Source organism: Phascolarctos cinereus, unplaced genomic scaffold, assembly GCF_003287225.1.
Source record: "Phascolarctos cinereus isolate Bilbo 61053 unplaced genomic scaffold, phaCin_HiC Scaffold_726;HRSCAF=1367, whole genome shotgun sequence".
In the NCBI taxonomy this organism is placed as follows: domain Eukaryota; kingdom Metazoa; phylum Chordata; class Mammalia; order Diprotodontia; family Phascolarctidae; genus Phascolarctos; species Phascolarctos cinereus.
The window spans coordinates 219,281,317-219,301,807 of NW_027556098.1; the positions used below are offsets into that span (position 1 = coordinate 219,281,317).

At 34.6% G+C, this 20,491-nt stretch overlaps 1 protein-coding gene across 1 annotated transcript in view; it reads right to left on the bottom strand.

Annotated features, from left to right (window-relative positions):
• UBR3 (ubiquitin protein ligase E3 component n-recognin 3) overlaps nucleotides 1-20,491 on the bottom strand; it is a 303,032-nt gene that overhangs the window by 138,760 nt on the left and 143,781 nt on the right. Inside the window, 3 exon segments of the mRNA XM_078146977.1 lie at nucleotides 1,516-1,620; nucleotides 7,060-7,201; nucleotides 18,432-18,528. Coding sequence (XP_078003103.1) covers nucleotides 1,516-1,620; nucleotides 7,060-7,201; nucleotides 18,432-18,528 — 344 coding nt within the window.

The window sequence follows — 20,491 nt, forward strand, 5'->3', positions numbered from 1 at the left end:
AGAGAAAAACAGCATGGGCACAAACTCAACTAGAATTCTTGAAAGAGATAAAGAGTGTTTTTTAAAAAGAGTTAAAAAATGTTCTGTTACAAATGGGACCAGAGCACTTGAGGAAAAAAAAAATGGAAAAGGAATTAATACTTTGCAAGAGGTACAAAATGTTGCCCAAGCAACAAACTGCCTGAAAATGAAATGGACCAAACAGAAGACAATGACTTCATGAGGCAACAAGAAATATCAAAATAAAGTCAAAACACTGGGGAAAAAAAAGGAAGAAAATGTAGAATATATCTCAAAGTAAAAACAACTAACCTAGAAAACAGACTGAGGAGAAAAAAAACTGAGAATCACTGGACTATCTGAACTCCATGACCAAAAGAGCCCAGACATCCAATTTCCAACAATCTGACCAGATCTCTTAGAACCAGAAGGGCAAAGCAGAAACAGTAAGAATCCAGTGGTCACTTCCTAAAACAATATATCTGTAATTATTTTAAATGGAATTTCTTTTTTTATCTCTTCTTGTAGTTTTGTTGATAATATACAGAAATGCTGGTGTTTTATGTGAGTTTACTTTACAGCCTGAAACTTTGCTAAAGTTATTATTTCAATTAATTTTTAGTTGACGATCTAGGATTCTTTATGTAAAGCATATCATCTGCAAAAAAAAATAGTGTTTTCTTCTTTGTCTATGCTTATGCTTCCAATTTCTTTTTTTGTCTTATTGATATAGTATTTCTAGCACTATACTGAATAGTAATGGCAAAAATGGACATCTTTGCTTTGCCCCTTAATTTTATTGGAAAGGCCTCTAGTTTATCACTATTAGATAAGATAATGAGTCTTCATTTTAGACAGACACTATTTATATAAAGGAAAGATCAGTCCTCTGCAAAAAGATATTAGGGCATATGCTCCAATTTGCCTAATCATTACAAGATGATCTTTAGTAATTTAGTAATTTTTGCCTCAAATAGAACAAAAATTTTAAGATTTCTAAAGTAAGCTCTCTTTATAACAGAATTTAGCTCTGAACAGTGTCAGTCATGTTTTCCAGATATATTCGCTTATAAAATTTTTTTTTTTAATTATTGAACCAAGTCCTACACATTAATAGGATAGTTTGGGTCTTCTGGGAATTATCTCACGGCAGTCTTTTTGCCTAATTACAAGACCCAAACTATTTCTAATTTGCCTCATATGTTGCCTTCAGCAACATGTGGTGAAATGTGTTCAATAAATACTTTAAATGATGGTGATAATGATAGTTGATATGCCTAGGGAGTAGTCAATTTATGAAAGTTATGATGTCTTACAATTTAGAATTTCTTAGATTTCAGAATTTTTAAAGACAAAATATTTAAAGACAATATTTTAAAGACAATATTCATTAATATTGAGAAAGCTATTTCTGCAATTTGATAGGTTCCCTTCTTTTCTTACTTTTCAAACAGCCCTCATTAAACATACAATATCTTTATTACCAATCTGCCTTAAGTATATAAAAGTACTTACTTCTTCATCTGGTTCTTCTTCAGGTGAATTTTCAAGTCCTAATTCAATCAGATACAAAACCATACAGAGGACATGTTCTGACAGATTTTGGTGGTCCATCAAAATCTTTTTTTAAAAAAGGAAAAAGAATACCATTTTATATATTCCAAATGTCATGTCTTATACCAGTCCTATCAGATGGGTAAATAAAGCTATTATTATTTGGTGAATGGAAATCCTGAAGCAAAGTGAAAAGAGTTTGCTTGCCCAAGATTATGTAAAATACTGACAGCTGTAAAAGAATCTAGACATCCATTTTTATGCCTTTTATCAATACATATTCATGAACTAGACAGTATCCATTAGAAAATTCTAGTATATTTACAAATTCTATACCAAAAAACTATTTCAATTCGAGATTTTATTTGAACAATTCAAAATTCTTAGTGTGTCAAAGTAGCTGGGTGAAAAACAATATTGAGGTTAATAATGCAGAAAAGTATACTTTTCAGTTTGGTTCATGCTAATTTACATAATATTTTTATACTATATATCAGTGGATCTGTGATCTCATTGTGTGGGGACTTTTTCCAACTCATGTATCTGTGCCTTTAAATTCTATGAAATTCTTGTCCTTGTCTTCATGTAAATATTATATAAAAGATCTATCTAATTCCCTAAAGGCCTTCTTCTGGTGTTTTCATCATTTTATGGTACCAAAAGTAGTATTTCAGCTGTATGCCTTTTATCTTTCACTCTAGTTTCTTGAACATCCTATTTATTTTCTCAGTGATATATCTTGCACATCACTTATCATGCACTGGTAATATGCTTCAGCCTAGTCAGACTATTACATGACTTTGTGCTGCAATTTAAATTATCTATAATTTAGATTCATTATCATAGTGTTTCATGATTAACAACCATATAGCATCACTGGCAGAGTACTGATGCAAAAATACTGATAAGTTTTTTGGCAAGGAACAGCTTAGGATTACTGAAAATTTTAGACAATTTCCCAAATGTTATGCATCCTCATCTTCTATTCAGTTCTAGGTATTTCTCATTATTCATTTGAAGTAGCTGTTCAAGGTGGAGGGATAGACAGACTGACTGACTGACTCAATGGGTTACTCATCCATCTTCATGTTGGGCATGAAGTGTTCATTTACTTTGCTTTACCAATGAAGATAGCTACATCAATCTCTCTCAAATGACTATATATTTTATTGAGGAGGCCTAACAGCATCGTGAAGATCAATGCAATTTATGAAGTATCTTTAAACTGTCATTTGGAGAACTTTATACCTTAAATGATCATATAGCTTTATTGTATATCTCTCAATGTCGATACTTAACAAACTGTAAAACAAAGTTGTTTTTGTGGTCACACCTGTCAGTCTTACGTGATTTTAATATATGCATGAAAAATATCCTGTTTGAGGAGTGAGTTTAAGGCTACATTCTGTTCTACCAAGTTAAATGGTTATCTAAAATCAATAACCTAATTTTAGATAAAAATGATTATCTAGAATATACTGAAAAAAGATGTTATATTTCCTGGAATTCTCAATCAATCATGTGACTTCGTGTTGATGCTATATGTCTTAGAAAACCATCCACAAAAGCATGACCATGACCTTTTCATTGTTTCATCAGTGCTAGGTTTTTATGTATTCACAGGTCATTCTCACAAAGGCTTTATATAAGTGTCTGCCTTTTCATGTAGATCAGCAGTTACTGATGTCTTTTATATCACCTTTTATCTAGAAGGTTAAGAAAAGATTTGGTAAAAAAATGTCACCTGCGATCTTTATTTCTTTAGAATTTTCCCCTTTTTCAGGTAGTTTAAAAAAGTAGTCCCTGAGTACCTTCAAAGTTGTGTCCCTAAGACAGATTTCTTTTACATATACTTAGACAGGTCTAGCCATTCTTCATGATTTCATATTCTTAAAAGTAAACATGGTACAACAAAAAGCACTGGCTCTGGAATCAAAGGACTTGGGTTCAGATCCTGCCTCTGATTTTTTATGTATGAGACTTTGGACAAGTCACTTCACCTCTCTGGGTCTCTGTTCTTCATCTGTAAAATGAAGGGGTTGGATTAAGCGGTCTCTGAGAGGTCCTTTCCAGCTCTATGTCTGTGATGCTAAGAAAGGACATTTAGAACTCCAATACTTCCTAACATCAGGTATTGAAGTAGTACACTACAAAATGTGGTAGCTCTACTAAGATCACTAATAAGAACAACGCATTTAGAAACTACAGCAGATATGTTCCATTTTATGTCTATTTGTTGTGTCTATCAATTAAATATTCTTGGGATGACCTCTGTAGGATGATTTTTTGCCTTAACTGTTTCTTACTGTTTTACATCATATTGCTCATAATTTTCTACTATCCTTCTTCATAATATTTTAACAAATTAAATTTTGAAGAAGTTACCTTTTATGTCTTACTGACTGCAAAATGCTCAGATATTTGCTAAGCTGTTTCTGAGCTCTTTTTCTGCTTCCTTATTGTAGTTCCTTCATTTCCTCTTTAATTAAATTTTATTTTTTTAGTCAATGAAAATTCACCTTCTGTAGCTGCTCTGCATCATTAAAGTTCTCTAAAAATGGTGATAATCAGTGTTTTTACTTTTGTAATCACATACAATGTCTTCTCATCTTTTCCTTCTTTTAATTTGCTCTTGTGACCTTTATTCTGATTGGTCAATGATATGATAGTGAACAGATGGCTGAATCTCTATGAGTTCTACATGTTAGTACCTAGCTAAAATAAAGCCAGTTCCCTTTTTGTGATGACTTTTGTGCTAATCACATATAGCACCTTCTAATTCTTTTTCTGATATATTCATGACGTACACTCTTCTACAAGACCTCTTTTGTTGCTTGATACTGAACTGCATTTTCCAATGAAGTTTTCCCCATAATTCCTCTTCCTATCTTCTCTGAAGTCACCAAGTATCAAGGAATATATTGAGTTAAGTTTGGAGGATCTTGTCAAGTTCTCAAATAATTTCTCAATTTCATCCTCCACAACAAATACCCTATCATTAACTGCAAATTATCTTCATGATATCTTTCTGCTCATATTTGTAAGCATTATAAGGTAAAATAAGTAAGTGCACCTCATAAAATTATACTTCTTGTTGACTTTTGGATATATGATTAACCAACAATGTTTTCTTTAGGTCTCTGGAGCTCCTACAAACCAGCTTCACATTTAGCTAAAGCTACTTTATGCATTCCAGTTTTTCATAGCATGAATGTCAGTACAGACATAGTTCAATTTCTGAAGCACTGTATCAACTCAAAAATATTGAATAGTATATATAGCAACATTTAAATTAACATTAATGGCTAAGAACTCCTGACCAACGTTCAAAATTAACATCCAGGACTAAAAAGGTCAAAGTCCCAGTATACTCTGTCTTAGTCAGACAGCAATCCAGGGACTGTTTCCAATTATGGGGACCACATTATATAAGGACTCTGAAAAGACAGAGATCATCCAGAGGAGAGAAGCAATAATGGCAAAGGCTGTATGAGGACTAGCTGAAGGGCCTAGGAATGTTTAGCCTGGAGAAAAGAACATTTAGAAAGATGTGATCACTATATTCAAATATCAAAGTAGCTGACATGTAGAAGTAGAACTATATTTTTTTCTACTTGACATCAGAAGGCAGAACTGAAGTCTTGGGCAGAAAGTACAGATTTAGACCGATGTAAGAAGAAACCTCCTAATAGTTAAAGATCCAAAAGTGCAATGGGCTTTCTCTAGGCAGTGGATTTCTACTCACCAGATATATTCAAGAAGAAGCCATGTCACCACTTGTTCAGTATGTTGTAGAAGAGATTTTGGTTCAACTCTAGGTTGTACTAGATGTGATTCTCCTTACACTACATTCATTAAGAAATAGTTTTTAAAAGACTGCAAAAAATTACCTTTATGGTAATAATTATTTGACATAATTTATTTGTTATGCCATTATGACTAAATCAAAGATTTCTAGGTGTACAACTACACACACTTTAAACTTTTTGCTAATGAAAATGATATACACATTGCTATGCTAAGTAATTTTGTAAAATAAAATGTTCAGGATAGTTTCAAAGAACTGACCACTAGGGGCAGCTAGGTGGCACAGTGGACAGAGCACTGGCCCTGAAGTCAGGGGGGACCTGAGTTCAAATCCGGCCTCAGACCAAACACTTGACACTTACTAGCTGTGTGACCCTGGACAAGTCACTTAACCCCAACTGCCTTAAAATAAAAAAAAGAATTGACCACTTAATTAAATATGAAATGTTAAAAGAGTTAAATAAAAATATTATGGAGGGGCTTAAATATTAATTTCTCCCACAATACACATTATAAGAATAATCTCTTATAGAACTTGAGTAAAAAATTCACTTATAGAAAAAAGTTTTGATTATCTTAGGCAATAAATGGCAACTTTCATATAAAAGCTGCATAAATTTTTAAAATAAAATTAAAAATCAAGATTTTAATTGGGAAGGAACAGGAGAGACATGGGACCACTTTTTAGCGACCAATCTCATATAACTATTTCATTTCTTTGCGACTCTGTCTATAATATATTGTGAACATCCCAAGGGCATGGCTGTATCTTTTTTTTGTCACATACCTTCTCAGTACCAAAAAAAAAACTATAGCTGAATAAGTCTGAATAAGAAAACCCAAGCTGAGGAGAGTTTCTAAACAGAAGAAAACTATGATATACTCACCAGTCTTTGGACATTCCCTAAGACGATGTTTATCCAAAGCTAACTTTTGTTAGTCCTTTGATTTAGCTACCATTCAAAGCAAAATCTAAATGTAGAGTACTAAGAAAGTAAAGGATAACCAGTAAAGGATAACCTTAGATGGGTAGGTAAAAAATTCACAAAGTGATCTATTTCATTCTTCTGAAGTGAAGTGATTGCTTGTTCCTCACTGTTTTTTGCTTGTAAACTCACAAAATATCTAGCAATCTTTCCACACATTATGGTTTTCTGTTACTGTTTTGTTGTTGTTGTTATTATTGCTTTTACCAGAGCCGTGATTTATCTGGAAGGGAACTTCCTTCCAGAGAGGAACTTAACTCTACCAAGGCAGATCAGCAACTTAAAGTATTATACTGTTGTCTGGAACACCAAAAGCTTGGGGATACACAGCCAGGATGTGTCAGAGACAGGATGTGTCAGAGACAGGATGTGAACCCAAATCTTCCTGACTTCTCAACTGCAACTATCTAATATACCGTGCATGTATCCACAGTAGAACCTGAACGAATGTCCTTGACTAACAGGAGAAAAGGCATTAATTTACAGTAACTACTAGAGATAACAGCTATTTGGTTCTTTTACACTTGGAAACTGAAAGACAGAAAGACAGACAGAGAGAGAGAGAGAAAGAGAGAGAGAGACAACAGAACATTTGGAGAGAGACTTAGGATTTTAAATACTATGTTATACACAAAGTAAAAATTATTTTTATGCATGACTTTAAAAATAAGAAATTTTCATCTTATTGTTATTATTTAAATCACTACTGTACCTTGTAAAGTAAGGTGAACAGGACAATATGTAAAGTTTTACAATGTAAAAGGCGCATGAGACCTTTGTAACTGGGGTGCAGAGGTGTCCTTTTCTTGTAGGGAGGCCAAGGGTTTCCAGGGAATGTTCCACTCTGTTTTAAACTGTACAAATAATACAAGATAAAAATTAGGTTAAAGTAGAACCTAAAACATTAGTATCAAAATCAGTCAGCTTGTACAAACTGCAGGATCCACTTTCTCCATGGTGAATATTAGACCCCTCACAAGGGGAGGGAGAAGAGCAATCACACATAGCAGAGCAACCTATGTTAATTAAAATGAAATGCACAGCAAGCTAAAGGATGGAAAGATGAATAAAAGTCCAATAAAAAGGACAAAGAGAGTGAGAGTAATAAAAATAAAGCAGTACTAGCGAGACAATCGAAATAAGGAAGAAGATACCGTCATCTCTTGTGCTACAACAGTAACATGCTTTTTAAAAAAATACTCATATACATTTAATGTTCCTACATAAATCACTCATAAACTCCAAGTTGTGAAATGTGGTTTCTCATGTAATTTACACAAACCAACTTATTTTGCATGTATATACATGTAAACACTATCAATAAACCTGGTACTTTTCTTTCATTCCAACAGAAGCCAATACAAACCAACAGATATAATACTGCTGGTATAAAATGGTAATGTACTTTATTAAAAATAAGTATTAGATTTGTAATCTAGGGATTTGGGTTCAAATTCTACCTTTTCACTGGTGGAACATTAAGCAAGTCCCTGAAGTTTTCATACAAAATGCTACAGTATAAAGTATTCTTACTGAATAATATCATCAGTATCTCAACTGTAAAATAAAGAAGAATGGCCTATATGATCCCTGAAGTCCCTTTGAGCTCTAAAATGCTATTTACCCAACCAATTTTAACATTCTCTCCAATTACTATAGAGTAACAATTAAAAATTACCAATTAAGAATTCAATTCAGCAAACATTTAATGCCTGTTGGGTATATAGTACTTTTTAAAGGTACATACATACTAGAAAAAAATGAATCTATGTCAGAAGTGGAACTGGAACCCAGACCTCTCAGAAAGCTTCGAATTATAAGACTACCCTAATAGTAACAAGGTAATATATATTAAAAAAAAAAAAGGCATGCTAGCCATTTATAACTAACCTAAATTCCTTCCCAAACCAGACCCTGGAAGCCTGGAACAGAGACCTAAGGACCTTTCCTTCAATCAAACAAAAAGCCCCAGCAAACCTTGAAGAGATGAAACACATGTAAATATACACTCTTCACTACCACAGTCCTAAATTATTTATCAAATTCTAGAAAGGAAAAACTCTGAAAATGCTCTGTCAGTTTACTTCTTCTTTAAAAAGTTTTTCACTTAACAATTTCCCTCTCTCCCACATCTTCTCCCCCCCAAAAAAAAAAAGAAAAAGAAAACCCTTATAAGAAATATACAAAGACAAGCAAAACAAATTCCCCTATGAGTCATATCTCAAAATATGTCTAATTCTGTACCCTGAGTCCATCACCTCTCAATCAGGAGTTGCGTATTTCATCATGGGTCCTCTGGTATCATGATTCATCATTGTGTTGAATAGAGTTCTTAAGTCTTTCAAAGTTGTTTTCTTTACAATGTTATTACAGTATAAGTTGTTCTACAAGTTCTACTCTCTTCACTGTATATTAGTTGATATTATTTCTAGATTTCTTTGAGCCTATCCCTTTCATTATTTCTTATAATAGTATTCCATTACATTCACATACTGTAATTTGTTTGGTCACTCCCCAACTGATGAGCATCTCTTAGTTTCCAATTCTTTGCCATGACAAAAAGAGCCACCATGAATATATTTTTGTATATATTAATCATTTTTCTCTTATTTAAATCTCTTTGGGTTATAGGTCTATGTATGTTAACACTGGATCAAATGATACACACAATTTGGTGACTTTTTGGACATAGTTCCAAACTGCTTTCCAAAATAGCTGGATCAATAATTCATAACTCCACTAACATCAGTTTAGTTCTATCCAAGGAACAAGTGGCAATAAACTACTTCCTCTTTTACTGCTTCATCAATCCCAATCAGCCCCTCTCACTTCTAAAAGGGTCAGCAGAATAGAGGATGGGACAGATACAAGAGATGTTAAACAGGTATAATCAACAATATCTGGCAAGTAAATGGATATAAATAGTGAGGCTAGGAAAGAGTCAAAGATTATTCCAAAGTTAAAAAGCCAGGTGCCCTAAACAGAAACAGTAACATTTGAAGGAAAAGTAGGCTTAGAGCCTAACTCAACCAAGTTCACCCCATCTCCTAGTACATTAAACTTTCCTTTCAAATACATACTCAATTGTCTACAAGTTCCCCTACACCCTCAAACTTTTCAACCAACATTCCTTCCAATTCCTGAATTTAATAGAAATCTAGCTCACTGTCTTCCTTGTCACCCAGAGTCCTACTTTCATTCTCAAAGATTGGCTCCCTCCATGCCTTTACACGGACTTTCCACTGTGCCTGAAACAGATTCCCTTCCCATTTGTGCTTCTTAGAAGCCCCTGGTTTCCTTCAAGACTCTGCTAATATGCCATCATCTGAAAGAAGCCTTTTGAAAGCAATTAATCTATCAAGAATGTTTTTTAAGAATCAAGAATGATGGAGTGCAGCCAAGATGATAGAATAAAAGCAGTGACTTGCTTGAGCTCTCCCCCAAAACCACTCCAAATACCTGTAAGAAATGACTCAAACAAATTCTAGAACAGCAGAACCCACAAAAAGACAGAGTGAAGCAAATTTCCAAGACAACCTGAATGATTGATGTGAAAGGCCTGTTGCACTGGGCTGGGAGAGGAGCGCAGTTCAGCATGGGCTACGCAGGCAATGACAGGGCTAAGCAAACCCAGAGCAGGCCTCAAGACTGAATCAAGGGAATACATGGGGGTTTCCAGACTTCTCCACCCACAAACATCAAAGACAACTCAGAATGTCAGTGGTAAGGGTCTGCTGGACCTGGGTGAGAGGAGCGCAGTTCAGCCCTTGCCTTAGCACAGCCCCAGGGCAGCAGCCACAGCTGCGGCAGTGGCTGCTTCCAGAGCTCTTGGCCCATAGACGGTAGGGTATCAAGCAGCTGATCAGAGTGGGATTGCAGGGGATCTCTTTGCTGGGGCTGAGGCAGGATTCTCTTGCTTTGCCCATGCCTAGATCTGGGTCAGTCCTGGCGAGAAAAAGAGTGCTGGTGTGGCAGAGCTTGCAGTGGTGGTGCAGATGGAATCCTCCTCACAGTTCCAAGGCAGAAAAGAGTGCTTGTGGTCACTCATAGACCAGAGCACAGGCAAGGAAAGAAATAAACACTTCTCCTTTGATCACACTACCTTGGAAGAACTAAAAATTTACAGGTCCCTAGAAGTACCTCTGAAAACAGCTGCACAAACCCCTCAAAGCTTGGGACAGTACATTCTCCACACTGGAAGCAAACCCTACCTTAACAAAGAGTTTAAAACTCAAGTAATTGGCTGGGAACATGAGCAAACTGCACAAAAAAAAGTCAGACCATAGAATCTTTCTTTGGTGACAAAGAAGATCAAAACATACAACCAGAAGAAGACAACAAAGTCAAAGCTCCTACATCCAAAACCTCCAAAAAAAAAACATGAATTGGTATCAGGCCATGAAAGAGCTCAAAAAGGATTTTGAAAAGAAAGAGAAGTAGAGGAAAAATTGGGAAGAGAAATGAGAGTGATGCAAGAAAATCACAAAAAACAAGTCAATAGCTTACTAAAGGAGACCCAAAAAAATACTGAAGAAAATAACACCTTAAAAAAATAGACTAATGGGGCAGCTAGGTGGCGCAGTGGATAGAACACTGGCCCTGAAGTCAGGAGGACCTGAGTTCAAATCCAGCCTCAGACCAAACAATTGATGCTCACTAGCTGTGTGACCCTGGGCAAGTCACTTAACCCCAACTCACCCCCCCCCAAAAAAATCAAGAAATACTGGAACAAAACCAAAAGAAAGAAAAAATAGAAGACAATGTGAAATATCTCACTGGAAAAACAACTAACCTGGAAAACAGATCCAGGAGAGATAACTTAAAAATTATTAGACTACCTGAAAGTCATGATCAAAAAAAGAGCCAAGACATCATGTTTCAAGAAATTATCAAGGAAAACTGCCCTGATATTCTAGAACCAGAGGGTAAAACAAATAGAAAAAATCCACCAATCACCTCCTGAAAGGTACCCCCAAAGGAAAACTCCTAGGAATATTATAGCCAAATTCCAAAGTTCCCAGGTCAAGGAGAAAATATTGCAAGGAGCTAGAAAGAAACAATTCAAGTACTGTGGAAACACAAATCAGGATAACACAAGATTTAGCAGCTTCTACATTAAGGGATAGGAGGGCTTGGAATATGATATTCCAGAGGGCAAAGGAGATAGGATCAAAACCAAGAATCACCTACCCAGCAAAACTGAGCACAATATTTCAGGAGGAAAAATGGATATTCAATGAAATAGAGGACTTTCAAGCATTCCTGATGAAAACACACAGCTGAATAGTAAATCTGACTTTCAAATACAAGACTCAAGAGAAGCATGAAAAGGTAAATAGGAAAGAGAAATCATAAAACACTTATTAAACTGTTTACATTCCTACATGGAAAGATGATATTTGTAACTCATGAGACCTTTCTCAGTATTAGGGTAGTAGGAGGGAATATAGATAGATAGATAGATACATAGATAGATAGATACATAGATAGATAGATAGATAGATAGATAGATAGATAGATAGATAGATAGATAGACAGACAGACAGACAGAGACAGACAGAGATATAGATATAGATATAGACAGAGGGCACAGGTTGAGTTGAATATGAAGGGATGAAATGTAAAAAACAAAATTAAGGGGTGAGAGAGAATTGTACTGGGAGAAGAAGGGAAGAGATACAATGGGGTAAATTGTCTCATATGGAAGAGGCAAGAGGGGAAGAAGAGGGAAGTGAGAGAGAATGAATGAATCTTACTCTCATTGGATTTGGCTTAAGAAAGGAATAACATGCACATTCAACTGGGTATGGAAATCTATCTTACCTTACAGGAAAATGGGGGAAAAGGGATAAGAGAGGAGTGATGGAAGGGAGGGCAGATTGGGGGAGGGGTAGTCAGAAGGAAACACTTTTGAGGAGGGACAGGGTCAAAGGAGAGAACAGAATAAACAAGAGAGCAGGATAGGATGGAGGGAATTACAGTTAGTATTTCAGAACATGACTATAACCTATATCTAGTTGCCTGCTTTCTCAATGGGGGTGGGTGGGGAGGGAGGAAGGGAGAGAATTTAGAACTCAAAGTTTTAAAAACAAACGTTAAGAATTATTTTTACACGTAACTGGGAAATAAGATATACAAGCAATGGGGTATAGAAATCTATCCTGCCCTACAGGAAAATAGAAGAGGAAGGGGATAAGGGAAAGAGGGGTGGTGATGGAAAGGAGGGCAGATTGGAAGAAGGGATATTTAGAATCCATGCCACATTGGCATGGGAGGAAGGGAGAGATGGGGATAAAATTTGGAACTCAAAATCTTGTGGAAGTGAATGTTGAAAACTAAAAACAAATAAATTATTAAAAAATTTTTAAAAATCAAGAATGAATAATCCTGCTTCTCAAGACATTACATTCTAGGTGTGGTGCTTGAGCTGCTCCTTGAAAGAGGAGAGAAATGCTAAACGGTAGAAGTAGAGGTGGAAGTGAAGCAGAGCATCCCAAGCATGGAAGACAGCCAGGGGAAGGGCACAAAAGCAGAATAAGAAGCACCATGTGTAAGGAACAACAAACAAGCCAGCATGTAAGGAGGGAGGGAATTTGTGAAAAAAACTTGAAAGAAAAAGAGGCAGGGTTTTTAAAAGGCATTAACTGCCAATAAGAGGACACTGGTTTTCATTCTATATTGGAATAGACTGACACTTTGGGGGAATCATTTTGGTAGCTGTATGAGTAATGGACTGGAGCAAAGAAAGAACCAAGTCAGGAAAACCAAATAGAAGGTCATTGCAGTGGAGCCACGATGGTGGAATAGCAGGAAGAAATATAATAAGCAATCACCCCCAAAATCCTCCAAATAAATCTTTTAAAATATACCATATTAAATCCTGATCATAAAATCTAAGGGAAAAAATCATTGTGAATCTTCTTTTGTCTTACCATTTGTTAAGCCTAAGTTGGCACAAAGAGTCAGAGGTTTGATGACACTAGAGATGAAGGTCTATCTAGAGGCATTTGACCTAGGGGGTCTCTAGCCACTTTCTAGTAAAATTATATTGGTCAATCTACAAGTCCTGTAAAAAGCAACACTTCTAATTGCAAATGCGACAGCTGCAGGACAACATTTCTAAAATAATCTCACTTATACAGGTTGATAGACACAGGACCTAACCAAAAGAACATCAGATTTAATAGCTGTCCCATCCTAGAAACTCCCCCTTATGCCCCTGACATGCCTACTCTCCAAATGCTGGCAAAAGCAACAAGCTGTGTTAGGAAAGCTCCAACAAAGTAAACTAATCAGATGACTTGCCTTGTCCAATTGAATTATGTTCCAACAAGTTTCCTAAGATTGTTAATTCTTCTTTTTCTGTTATAAAATAAGCTCTGTAAATCAGTAGTCTCTGACTACTGAGGAGTCAGTAGACCTGATTTGGCCAATGCTAACCTTGCAAATAAATCATTATACTTGGAAGCATTGTACCTCAGATCTCTCTATTTTAGATATTAAATTAATACTTCCCTTAAGGTACTTAGGTTCTACTGGGACAACACAACATTTACACGAGAAATAATCCTACTGAAGATGTTTTCAATATTATTTCCTTTTAGAAATTATCAGTACTTTGAACAAGATGATAAACATAAACTTCCATTTGAAAAAGCTACAATATCCCTAAGAACTCAAAAGAACCTTTAAGTAGTTGTGGTAATATTAAATCCTGGCCAGACCCAGAATCAAAAACAAAGAGTTCCTACTAAGAAAAATACTGTCAAGATAATCTGGTCACATCATATGCAGTTACATGTGTTTGTTTTTCATTTTTTAAATGATGTTTCTCATGCAAACAAGAAATTAAGATTTAGTAAAGTTATGTTTTTGATGAAAAAACTTTAAAAACAAACTAGTGGTGGTTTATTTTTAAAAAGGGAAAAAACAAAAATAAGGTATATATGGAGAATGCAGCACCTCAAATTTACAACAGTCCTCCACATCTGAAATTATAATATTCTGGTGCTGTGATGATGGAATCACATTTTAGATGTTTCATTTCTAATTCTGACTTCAGCATCTCATGTGATGAAAAGTACTTACAAATTGAAACAAAATAAATCCAACAGAAAAAAAAACTACAAATAAATAGGAGGTAATTGGTGGGGAAAGCCTTGTATTCAAGCCCTGAACTGTTACTTGGAGAAGCTAGAGGTTCTACGAGGCACAGGTTAAGAATGTGCGCATTATTGACGTGAAAGATAATTATGCAAAGGGACAGAGGCAGGAGGTGGAACATTGTTTAATCAGGAAAAGTTAAAAGGCCAGCTTGAGTGGAACCTCAGTATATAAAATGAAGAGGAAAATAAAGGTTGGAAGAGAGACTGTTAAAGTTTTTAAATGACAGTCTGACTTCATCACATGATTCAAAAATGCTTCCCCCATCCATTGATCAACAAGCATTTATTAAACATCTACTAGGTGTCAGGCACTGTGTTCTGTTCTGGGGATACAGAAGTTAAACAATCATTGCTCTCAAGTAGGTTACTCTCTAATGGGGAAACAATGTTACACGTAGAAGTATATATGGAATGAAAACTAGTCACAAGTGATTTCCTAATCATTAAAATACAATCGTTTTCATTAATGTGATGTTATCTGGCCTTTGCTTTGTCCAGCAACCTCCTGAATATTTTCTCAAAGAAAATATTTATGATATGTCAATCAATAAATCAATCGATAAGCATTTATTTAGCCCCTACTAAGTGCCAGGCACTATGCTAGTTGCTAAGAATATAAGCACAAAGAATGAAACAAAACAATTCCTACTCACAAGAAACTTATATTCTATTGTTATGATGTCAACTGCTCTCATTTCTGACTCCTAAACCATACTTCCTAATATTCTTCAACATCGTCCTCTATGTACTAAACTCACTGAGTATTAAAATGTATGATGATTTAATTTTGATGCTCTTACTAAGTTCTTTGGAGAATCTACTTCTGTACTGTCCTCAGAGAGAACAGACATAGTCTGTTGCTAGGGCCCCAGAATACCTTCCCAGCACAGTAGAACCTTCCAGAGCTTGTGCTACACTTTCATTACCTTTCGGAACCTGGAGTCACCTCCAGGTACAAACAGTTATACGAGTAAGACTTTGTGAAGTAGCTCTATCACAAATATTTATAAACCTAATTACTTTAAAGCAAAAAGTAAGGGAAAAAATGTTTCCAGGTTTTTTTTAAATATCCTCTAGGCCAATAGCACCAGACTTAATAATGTTCTAAAAATAAAGATTAGCTCACATTTGTCCATAATAGTATATTATATTATCATTTTGACCTCTCATTTCAAAAGCACTAATGAAATAATGCAAATGAAAAGATGAACACTAAAAGAATTTAACAAAATTCAAATTAACAATTAATCACGGACTATTTGAAACTCAAAAAGTTCTAATACATGCAAACACATATATCATATTTTCAAACATAGCACAGCTACCAACCTTCACATCAAGAGGCAGTGGAAACAACAAAAATTAAAGTTGAATAGCATTTCTTTTTATTAAGTCTAACAGTAAATATATTAAAAACTAGAGTTTGGATTTTGTGTGATTTGTAAAAACTTTTAAAAGTTGACAGAAATAGTAACAATTCTAATTATTTCTTGTAATAAACAGTAGATTATTACCTAAAAAATCTTGCCAATTTCTCAAATATTAGGTAGCATGGTAAACTGGAAAGGACACTGGACTTTAGTACAAAAATCTGGGTTTTAGTTGTACTCTGCCAATAACCAGCTGCATAACTTTCAACAACTCAACCTTGAAGAGACTCCATTACTCTTTTATAAAATAAGGGAACTGGCCTAGATGATCTCTAAGAAATAAAGGCTAACATTTATTCCCATGTCAACAGAATCACAAATTTCTTCTTAAATTAAAATATATATGTATATGTTATATTAAATATGTGTTTATGTATATAAAATTTTCTTCTTAAAATAAAAAATAGTACCAAAAAATTTTTAAAGCCGTTTTAGAAAATTAAGCTTATCCAATACATTTTTCAACATTTTAAAAAGAATTGTCTAGCATAATCAACATTTCCCCATAACTTAAAAAGGCTCCCATAACTGATTAAGAAACTTCTTGATTTTTTTTAAGACAACCAATGATGTTCTTTAATATATTAAGATTGTCCTACTGACTCATCATTAATAAATACTTTTTCCAATCAGACTTTCAGCCAAAATTCTTGATAGCAAATGAGAGAAAATACACATATGGGTAAAGTTAGATGCCCCTTTTTTTTTTGCAAGAAAGGCCATTTCAAACATGAAATTTTAATCTTACAGATGGACATTGACTGTAGTTCTCACCATTTCTCTACGCCCCAAAAAACTGCATAATGTTTGATTTTCGAGGTAACAAAATTTTAATAGCTAAAAAAAAAATCCTGCAACATCAAACTTCTAAGCCTATACCCTACCAGAAAGTTTTATATCTGTAGAGTACATTAATCCAACTAATAGATATTTCTTTTAATAAAGGATTTTCAAACTGCTATCAAGGAATACTGTAGTAATTTCAAAAAAGTTATTGAATAAATTCAAAACAAGTGTTTAGGAATATGAAAAAATAAAGGAATGAGAGGACTGATGCAGGGAGAAAAAGAGCACAGAAGGAGACTAGGGTAATAAGCCTTTCAAAAATTTTAAATATCAAGATATTTTATCTAATTATGCAAGAAAAATGTGTCAATATGGTCTAAGCAAAGGAATGAGAATGGGAATTCTCAAAATAAGAATTTTACTAATTTGGAGAAAAGCAAAATGGCCTTGTCCTTTTAAGCCACTTAAACACTGTGCTTGAATCTTGTTTACATTGATTGTATAAAGAATCCTTCCTAATAGTACAAAGGTAAACTCCCTGTTGAAAATGACTACAAATTTCAAATTACTTAAAACTCGACATTAAGTTTCAGTGTATAGATTATTTCTAAATGATAAATGTTCAAAGTGAAAAACAAAGAAATCAGATTCTGATTAAGGCAAATAACTTTAAAATTACACTACATTTCTTTTTACCTAACTGCTGGCTGTATTTGCCATTTTTCCTTTTATTTTTACTTCCACTTCCTCATGGAAATAAGCTACAATTCCAACTTATAAAATTTCCTCAAACTACTCAGTCTGTGACATACCTGAGCCTTGATAATCTCTATCTATGACTACAATTTCTTATCAAACAGCCAAGAATACTTCACCATGCTCAATTTTATGTGACTATGACCCAGACAAATGTTTACTTAATACTAAAATTGTTCTATTTTAATTGTGTGTCCTTTATCCTCCTGACAAAACCGGGAACTTCCCTCATATAAAGAAAAGTACAAATTAAACTATGAATTGTTTTATTATTCTAGTTGTACAACACTATAAAATTAATTATTAGTACAATAAATGTCAATAATTATTACAAAATGAATGCTATGATAATAAAATAAGAAACCAAATACTCCATTAAAAGGACATCATTTATAGTTTGATTTTTTTCAGTCTCCAACATTCTAAGCTGTATTAAATGCTTACAAATAAAATTTATTTTGTTTTAATTTCTGTTCCTCTGTTCTCATTTGTCAGACGGCATTTTTTTCCTCTTCTGCAAATGGCAAGAGCTACAAGTAAAAACATCCCTTGCCTGTGCAATGTTGATGATGATAGCAAAGTTCTAAGAATTTATTATCTTAACGTGTGCCTCCTCTGCTGGCTCTGAAGCAGAACAGCACAAAATTTAGCTTCTGACTTCTTCCATTATGTAATACAAATTTTTGCTATTTTTGTTCAATTAATGCTATTAAAAATTCATTTTTAAAAATAAAAAGTGAAACTGCTGGCTTATGAGCCTAAGAATCTAAAATCCAATTTCTGCCAGATTGCAAAACCTTACAATTATTTTCCTCCCCACAAATTAAAAATGCCCTTTTAATAATGAGTAAATCTAATTCATAAGACAATCTGAAATTAAAATGTATACACAGAAGTATACAATCTGTAATATCCAATTAACATATTACTTAATATGATTAACTTACAATGCGGTATATCTGTCCATTGCAGACTGCACATCTCTACGGTAAACTGTCCGAAGGATTACCATGACTGGGTCAAACTCTCTATCCCAGACTTCAGCTATTATCATTTAAAAAAAAGTACAGGTTAACATAGTAATTCCTAAAGACGAAAGTTATTACATAATCTTGTTAGCAATTTTTAATTTAATAGATGGAATATCTTCTTATATTATTAATTTTAGTAATAAGCTTGATGTGTTAAAGAACCATTTGAATATAACAAACTGTGCCATATAAGAAAGTCTTTCATATGCTATTCTTCCAGGGGTGGGGAACCTGAAGCTTCGGGGCCACATGTAGCCTTCTAGTTCCTCCGGTGCAGGCTTTTGACTGAGTCCAAGTTTCACAGAACAAATCCTTTTATTAAGGGTATTTGTTCTGTGAAGTTTGGATTCGATCAAAGGGCTGCACTTGAGGACCTAGAGGGCTATGTATGGTCTCAATGCTGAAGGTTCCCCACCCCTGCTTTATACCTTGGGAAAACAAACTGGAAAGTCAAGCTGCAAGACAAACAAATTAGTTGTTAGGTCATAAATGTTTTATAAGTGTCAACTGTAACTACAAAGACAGCTTTAAAATGAATTTTTAAAATTCTAATTACTAATCTTAAATTTATCTTGACTCCCATTTAAAATACTAACTCTGTGGTGTAACATACACTTTTTCTTTCCTAACTCCTAACTCCATAGTTTTAGCACTGCATATTTTAAAATGGAAAAAAAAATTTATTCGATAGTCTTGTTGTCATCACAAATAAGCAATGCAGCCTGATAAATATTTAAGATGTTGAGCCTGATTCTAAACATATAATTTTAAAAGCCCTATGCCAGGAGTCACAATACTTATATCCTTAGTCACAGCTTTGCTACTAACTAACTAGTGACGTTAGGGTGACTTACGTAATTCCTCTGGGCCTCAGTCTAGCTGCCTCCACAAGATCACTCACACCCATTCCCATCCTGGTTCAAATCCTTCTCAGTTCTCACCTGGATGATTAAAATGGCCACCTAACCAACTCCCTCTCATTTCTTGTCTCTAGTGTCCTTCATTCTATCCTCTAGTCTAAGATTAATCTTCCTAAATACATAACTCTGATCACACTACTCTAGTACTCAAAAACTCAAGGGCTTTCCAATGCTTGAGAACTAAATTCCAAATTGCTGTAGCATTCATGGTTCTCTGTAAGTTGGCTCCAACCTACCTCTTCAATCTTATGTTCCACCACTTTCCCTTCATAAACTCCTACCAAGCCAGACTACTCATTACTAAATAAGGTCCACACCTTCCCATCATCATGCCTCTGCTACTTCATTTGCTATATTCCTCCTCTGTAATTGTTTAATTCCTTCTCTTCTTGTAAAGCCTAGAAAACTTCCTCTGTTCATGGAGCTTTCTCTGAGTCTTCCCTCACCTGAAGACAAACATAACCTATCCTTCTGAACTCAAAGTACTCTTGTTTGTATTGCTTATGCACCACTCACATTTTGCCTTATATTATAATCATTCACACACTGATTTTATGTCTGTCACTTCCCTAAAGTCAGGAATGACATCCCAGTTATTTGTGATCTGAGCACCTAACCCAGTTCTGACACAATGTTCATTGAATTTAACATCAAACGTTTCCGACAATTCTAAAAGCAATGATCACTATTTCCAAATAATCTAAGAACATTTCCACTAGTGTAAATCAAATGTTAATCCCATCCAATAACCAAGGACGTTGTTGGGCAGGTAGGTGGTGCTGGGCCTGGAGTCAGGAAGATTCATCTTCCTGAGTTCAAATCTGGTCTTGGACACTTATTAATTGTGTGACCCTGGGAAGTCACTTAATCCTGTTTGACCCAGTTTCCTCATTAGTAAAATGAGATGGAGAAGGAAATGGCAAACTACTGCAGTATCTTTGCCAAGAAAACCCCATATGGGGTCACAAAGAGTAAGACACAACTGGAAAACGACTGAACAAGAACAACAAATACCATCCACTGACCAAGGATACAGAATCCTATCCTACTTTTGCC